Below are 7,606 nucleotides of genomic sequence, written 5' to 3'. Positions count from 1 at the left end.
TGTCCCGGCCCCGGAGCGGGGAGGAGATTGTCCGACAGCCACTGACCCGCCTGCTTTGGTAACAATACGTAGTGTAAGACTTCTGCCCAGTCACTGAAGAGGTAGCTAATGCTTAGTCCGCCGATTAAACAATCTCGAAGGAAAAATGTCCGTTCTGCCTTCTCACCCCTTACTAAGTCAGGAGGGGCAACTATTTTCCCCCTTTTGTTTTCAAAAATCAAGATTTAACGTGACGTTAGAATTCTCTCGTTTCAGTTTGCATCACGTTTTGATTCTCCCTCCTCACCTTTACTCCTCCCAATGACTCCAGAACCAAAACCAGCCCCACACAATTAATTTTTAAGTTATTTCAACAAAAAGTTCAGCGGCAGCTATCTAAGTTTTGCCAAAAAGCTAGGGGAGAAAAAGACTGACACTTCAATTTTATCAGTTACTAACTTGCAAAACATGTCTTCTAAAAGAAAAAATAAATTAAGGAAACTCATCCCTGATCTATACAGGAGGCTGTGCAGCTGCACCATGTGCTGCAGGAACACACACTACACAAGCTACCACCACTCAAAAAAGTGGTGAGCCTAAACCTCTGGTAAACCTAAGAGTTCTCAGATTTTCTCCTCCTATATAAAATAAATAAATAAAATGCCAACATAAAAAAGATTCCTAATATATTCAAGGAGTTATTAAAATATTTTTGTAATAGACTTCAGTTATTTTTAGGATATGCAGGAAGTTGTACAGCACATTGAGTTTTGAAACTATCCACTTACCAGCAAATAGTATTCCACACATTAACACACAGATTATGATAACTGCCATAGTCCTCATCTGAATATGCAGCATCAGTAGCAACAACCAATGGATCTAGTCTTTCACTAATCGGAATATTGCAATGAAGACAACATTTTACATACATGGACAATTAAGTTCATCTTATTCTATAATCAAGCTGCCTCTGTATATTCCATTGATAGTCATTCTCACTCCATTTGATAATCTGTAATTCAGAGATGAAACATTAGCCAGATTTTTCTTTTCTAATACCTCTTCTATACTCCATAGAGGGGCAAACCTTAGATGAACTCTACCACCAGTGCACTTTGCACTGTGCCGTCAGTGTATTGCCCTTTTAGATCTCCAGTGTTTCTGGAGTCACGCAGCCGTCTCTCCTGCATAAATCTTTTGGTCTGCACCCTTTTGCCAGGCCAAAAGCACAGACATTAGTAAGAAGTCACTTTTCATCCAACAGATGTGTCCATTTTCATTGAAGAAGCAGTCTTCCGCATTTCTGCTTTTTCCTATTTATTTCTGCCATGGTCTCACCAAATGACCACAAGCAGCCTTTTAACTGAATGGCCAGCAGTCTCAGCCTTATCGGACGTCAACACGACCACAGCACAGGGTGGACTGAAAACCTACATACCTTGACCAAATCACTGTTTGTTTTTTGTTTTTTGTTTTTTTTTGTTAGGAACCCCTTTGTCTCTTCATATCAGCTTCAGGTCACCCACGGCTACTTCAACAAGCTGTATTGTCCTTACAGTAACATTACAGCTTCATAATTCCAGCAAAAAAAACTTCCCATAGACAAAGCTTTCAATACTGTTCATTTTGCTGCCACTTTTTCTAGCATTTGTATAGTTTTATTCCTTTCTCTGGCAGAAGACCATTTTCTTTATCGTGTCCATATTCATATCTGGTTAGATTGTTCACTAGTCCCTTATAGCACGTTGTGTTGTCCTGGCTCTGCAAGCTCTTATTCTCCATGTCTATCTTCATTTTGACGTTAGCGCTATAACTTATTTCCATATAGTGAATAATATATTATCAAAATGTTTGAACAATGCAGAAGTTTCTGCCTGAAGACAGAATGCAAATGTCAGCTGCAACTGTCACAGTCAGTTTTAGCTCAAAATGATTCTGAAAATGGGTGGCTTTAAGAGGAAAAACAGTTTTTCTTCCTATACAAACCTATTTCCTGCCCCAGGAACCGGAACAATAATTTTAAAAAGTTCCAAATAGTTAGACTTTAGGCCTAAATATATTTGCTACAACTTGAAAGATGTAATGCCCTGACTCCATTTCTGTTGCTTACTTCATAGCTGTCCATGTAACAGTTCATGTAACAGTCAAGTACAGTAGTTTAAGAACTCGATTGCAAAAACTGATTCACAGAATCACCTTGCTTTTCTACTTAAAAGTATGTGGATTTCTGAAAAAGTTCTGCAACATTAACGCTTTTTATCGTCCATCAGTGTAATGTCTGTGTAAGGAAATCCTGGCTTCTACACACACATATCTGAAGATCAAGACTAACTTTTGATAATTACATACAAAACATTTTTTTTCTCTAACACACCTTTGGTCATACCTGTTTAGCATTTTTAACCATACAATAGCAACCTTTCACCCCACCCTCTCATTCAAACACACAAACAGTACTACGTTTAGGTAGGAAGCATAATCTCAGCCTCACGGCAAACCTTGTGGAAAAGATCTGCGTTGGAAGAAATACTTATTCCAAATACAAACAGCAGTTCTCTACCGAGGATCAGCCATTTGATTATTAGTCTATGCTACACTTCAATGTAATAAGAGTGCTGTTCTACTGGGAATGGTGTTCCTCAGATAAGTTGGTTCCTTTCAGCCTGATTGGGATGCGGATAATTCCACGGCACTTTTGCGAAGCAATACGGTATAATCCCAGAATCCCAAATAACATGCCATTCCCGCTACATTTGATGTTTAAGGCGGTATACAAGAGGTATTGCTGAGTACAGTCAATAGCTGATATATTAACCTATGGAAATTGTGCTACCTATACCTCATCCTAGGCTCTGTAAAACACTAATAGTCATGAACTATGCAGGTCACTCAAAAAAAAAAAAGTATTCTTTGAATGTCCAAGAAATCAAAAAACTTTATGTTGTTAATGTTCTTATGGCAGGTATTTTTGTTTCTTTTTTCAAGTTAACTGACATGTGGCCCTTATTAGGTATCAAGGAGAGATACACAAGAACTAAGGGGGGGCGGGCGAGCATGGAGTTTTTATACACTGCAGCTTTTAAAGCAGATTCTTTTCATAGTGTTGAAAAACAGTATTTCTCCACTCCAGCTTTGCTCTAAAACCAAGAACTGTTCTGGCTTATGTGCTGCAAAAATTTATGAAAGATGGATGGTAATTTTTAGTTCTGAAGTGTTTAGCTTGTCTCAGTACATACACTGCTAAGTGCCCTTTAAAAATCCTGGTATGACAGCATAAGAAATAGGTCATACTTGCACTCCAGGCACCGGCCTCTCACACTGCAGAGCTGCAATTTATTCTCATTTTGAACAGTTCTATGCAACAATCAGCTAACCCTGCCAAATCATTTAGGGTTTTATCTTTTCATAATGCATGTCGAGGTTTAAAAACCCTGAGAGCTCTTAAGATAGTGTTGACTGGCAGCAGAAGTTTCTTGAAATAGTTTAGAAAGGGCAAAAAAGTGACATAAAAATACTTCATTTCAACTGTAAGGGTCTAGGGGTAAGATCAGAGAAAGGTAAGTTTAAGAGGTAAGTTTAAATTTCACTATATGGAGTGCTTTCAGTTATCCAGTGCTTTAAAAAAAAAAAATAATATCGGGTTATCTCACAGACTTGTCCTCTTTGCTCTTTCCTCCATCTGCCCAGACACAGAGAGGCCTCTAACTGTACAGCAGATGGTTTACTTGCAGCCCACAGCAACAGTCTTTCAAAAGGTGTTAGTCTTGAGTCTCCTAATCAGAGAGAAATGAAACAATTAACCCCATAATCCACAGTAGAGACACAGACAGAAACCTGAAGGAAGATTGCTATTCACAGAAAATCTCAAGTAAGACTAAGAACGATGGCTGAAGACCTGCTAGGTTTTGCAATCCAACCCGCCATCCATCCGTAGCCTTTCAGGACATACCACTAGTTTAGGTAAGAGCCCAAACCAACTGTTTGCTCCTCTCAGTCATGATCCCTAGAAAGGGCTGGTTTTAATTGCTTAATTGACGCAGGTACTATCATTTCTTAAACTGAGCACAGCCTGAGGCAGCTTCCCTGCATCCAGTACCTGGCTTGCATCAGCTTGCTGACAGACCTTACTGTCTGTAGCAGCGCTACACGTGAATGAATCGAAGTCCACTGTTATGTCTTGAACGTTTCTTTCATTGGCATTGTCAAAGCTATTTTTACCATGTAGCTGTTTAAGATGTTTCCTCAGAACGGGTTTATGCGCAAAAACCATGTCACAGTAGTTACACTTATGGGGCTTGTCCCCACTGTGCAGGTTGAGATGGTCCTGTAAGGAACATTTCTGAGAGAATGTTTTCCCACAGATCTTACATTGGAACGGTTTGATGCCTGCGTGCACTCTCATGTGCCGGTGGAGATTGCCCTTCTGAGTGAACGTCTTGCCGCAGAGTAGACACATAAATAGTTTATGCATCTTTAAGTGATTAGCATAGTTTTCCAGATGCCGAAATACTCTTGTGCACTTTGGACACTGATGGTGCCACTGGAGGCCTTTGTCTATACCTCGGTTGTTAGGCCCAAACATATCTTTAGAGGCCAAAATGATGTTATCACTGCCAGCGTACGAAAGGGCATAGTTGTGGAGGTGGTTTTGTTCTATTTCACTTGCCCTGTTTTCAACAGTGGAGTTGATAAGAAAGTGTTGAGGCTCTGAGGAATGCAGTGCAGTTTGTTCAGAAGAAATAAACTGGTTCTGATCCTTCTTATTCCTAACTTCTGTTACCTCCCCAATGGACTCCACCTTAATGATCTGAATATCACTATCCTCCATGTCCATACTGTCTTCTGAAGGTTGAATACAAGGGGAATCTTGCTGCAGAGAGTCGTCATCTCCCTGATGTTCCTTCAGCTCAGAGGAGTCACTTTGCTGTTCACGCTCCTTGCTCTCCAATGGCTGCTTCGGTTTTATAAACTTCCAGAGGGCCTGCGTACATCGTTCAACAATGTGGCTCATCTGCAGAAAGCTTGCGGCAGTCAAGTAGTTTACCAGTTCCATTTCAGGAAACTCCAGAATGCCACTGTAACAGGATAGAAGCAGCTGCCTCCCCACTTCCGAACTCTGCAGTATAGAGATTTTTACATCTCTCGAGTCATTTAGTAAGAACTGATCTCTTAAAAAGGGTGAGCCAGCAGCAAATACAATTTTATGCCCATGAACTTCAACATCATCTATATGGACCACAACATCACAAAACTTGTTTTCTTCCCTCAGTTTGTTCATTTTCTGTAACATCGAATCACCGTAATTGTCAAACTTGAAGTGCAGAATATCTGATCTTTCTGACATTTTGGCACACCTAAGGAAAAGCAGCAAGAAAAAAAAAACAAGTGAAAACTTTTTTGTTTTCTAAAATGCAAGTTAGAAGAGTCTAAAGTAATAATAGAAAGCATGTGTTTAACCAGATGTTGCATTTTATCCTAGATAAATACTAAAGTCTGTTACAGGTTAAAAGTAAACACAAAAAATCAACTTTACACCTTGCCTTTTTTTAATTTAATGCAGCTTGAATATAAAGTAGAGGTGATATGACAGAAATTCTCCTGAAGCAGTATCCTGAAGAGTTAACATGTTTTCCACAGTACTTGTCTGGAATTTAAAGGGAAACGATGGAAGTATTTTTAGCAGCCTTAGCTTTTGTTAAGCTTTGCTGCCACATTAAAACTCCTCAGAAATTTTGTCTTTACCAAATAACAATGATGTTCCTTTAGCTTTTGGTTCTTGGTTTCGTTTAATGCCTAAATAGCTTTCATAATTAGTGAATTCAAGGTGAGAAAGAACCTGGCACTTGCCAGACATACAAACATCCCTCTTAACCTTCTGCATCTATCATATACTGCTAGTAAGAGTTACAGTGCAAGAACAGCGGCTGCAGTTCCTCTAGGACACTCCACAATTGGCAGGAATATTGACACAGGACATGTCTCACTGGCAGTAGCTCTAATTTCAACAAGGCAGTCTTATAGCAGGAAGGACTACACAAGCTTTGCATTATCTGCAGCACTGCGTTTAACCCATTGGTTTAGACTGTCTTTTCAGTTTTTGTTTTTTTTTTTCTGCGGGTTGGTTTGCTGTGTGGTTTGGGTTTTTTTTAAAAGATTAGAGAAAAAAAATCTTCCGTATGGCCCCTCACTATGCAAATCATGCCTTCTAAGCTTCAAGGTTTTGAATACCTTGAGAATGTAGGAAGCCTTGTTTCTTGTCTTCTTGTTTGGAAGATCACACCTCTAGGAAGTTTGTTCTTGTTTGATAGTATTTGGAATGAAGAACAGTGGAACTTCCATAGAGCAAGTATCAATCTTTTGTGTTTCAACAGTTCTTTTAAGAATTTATAAGACTACACTGATTCTTGATGAACCACTGTTCACGCAATCCTGCCAGAGAACTGGGATTGCAGGAAGTGAAGAAATCACAGGAGACTAAATGATGCAAGATTTGGCAAGATAAAAATAACAAAACAAAGCAAAACTTACACCTCACAACTGTTACAACCACCACATAAAGCTTGAAAGGAAGCTTTGAAGTTTATCGATAAAGCAGATACTGCTCTCTTGGGGCATGAAATATCAGCTCAGTGTACACACCAGGAATGGAGTCATGCCTAGTGTACATGAATGAATACACAAGACGGGTTCAAAGAAGAACGTTTTTAGAAGTATCTGTTGATAATCAGGGTTGTTTCAATTTGCTGATCAGATATCATTTGGAGACATGACCTCCTCACTACTCCAGCCCATCAAGTATATCTTCCACTGTACGGCGTGCAAAAATTACAAAAGGATTTCAGAAGCCTTCAGAAACAAGGGACCATGGAAAGTTCAGAAACTTTCAGAAAAGGGGTAGCATCATTATGCAGTACAACCAGTTCTGCTGAATCTACACAGAAAGTAGAGCTGCCAGTCTCTGAGTCGTCCTGTCTTCAGTGCTGCCTGACTCATCCCCATTTCTAGGGCAAAAAGTTTAATTTTATGAGGCAATAGCCTTTGGGAAATATAAAACGGTAGCAACAGATCATCATCAAGTATCTTCAGTGAATTTCAGGCATTATCAAACTGTTTCTTTTTGTGTTTTCTCTTGGAAGTGATGAAGGACGTCTACTTGTGAAACTATTTTTTCCACCTTGGGATACTACAACATAAACGCAGTTAAAGTGCCCGTGCCCTGTTAACCAGACACAACTATTCCAGCCACTCAGCATTCCTCAGGCAGACTACAAGGGTCACATCACGAAAAACTGAAAACAGAAAAGAACTGACTTGCCTTGACACACGTTCGTTTTCTACTACTACTGCTCTCCGATGGAAAAAAAACCGCCAAGCAAACATTAAACCCTCTTTCTCGGGAGGACCAAGCCTAACTTCTGGTTAGCCGCGACCCTGCAGGCCGAGCGGGGAGGGCAGGGCTCTCCGCACAGCACCTCCCCTCTGGAAACCGGTGCTTCCTCGGCTGTTACCGACCGCAGACAGCCGCCGGCTCCTGAACACGTACTTCCCGGGAACCGGGAAAAGGATGTCCCAGGACACCTCAGCCGAGAGCCCGCGCAGGTTTTCAAAACAATGGCCACACACG

The 7,606-nt window shown here is 40.3% G+C and overlaps 1 protein-coding gene across 1 annotated transcript; it reads right to left on the bottom strand.

Moving 5' to 3' along the window:
* Positions 1–1,866: 1,866 nt before the first annotated feature.
* On the bottom strand, positions 1,867–5,332 carry ZBTB26 (zinc finger and BTB domain containing 26). The gene has a single exon (XM_009697191.1). It carries the CDS (start codon positions 5,324–5,326, stop codon positions 4,010–4,012), a length of 1,317 nt encoding a protein of 438 aa, XP_009695493.1. The 5' UTR covers positions 5,327–5,332; the 3' UTR covers positions 1,867–4,009.
* Between the last annotated feature and the right edge of the window lie 2,274 nt (positions 5,333–7,606).

This window comes from Cariama cristata, unplaced genomic scaffold, assembly GCF_000690535.1.
Source record: "Cariama cristata isolate BGI_N322 unplaced genomic scaffold, ASM69053v1 Scaffold43843, whole genome shotgun sequence".
In the NCBI taxonomy this organism is placed as follows: Eukaryota; Metazoa; Chordata; class Aves; order Cariamiformes; family Cariamidae; genus Cariama; species Cariama cristata.
This window is presented reverse-complemented; position numbering and strand designations above follow the sequence as displayed.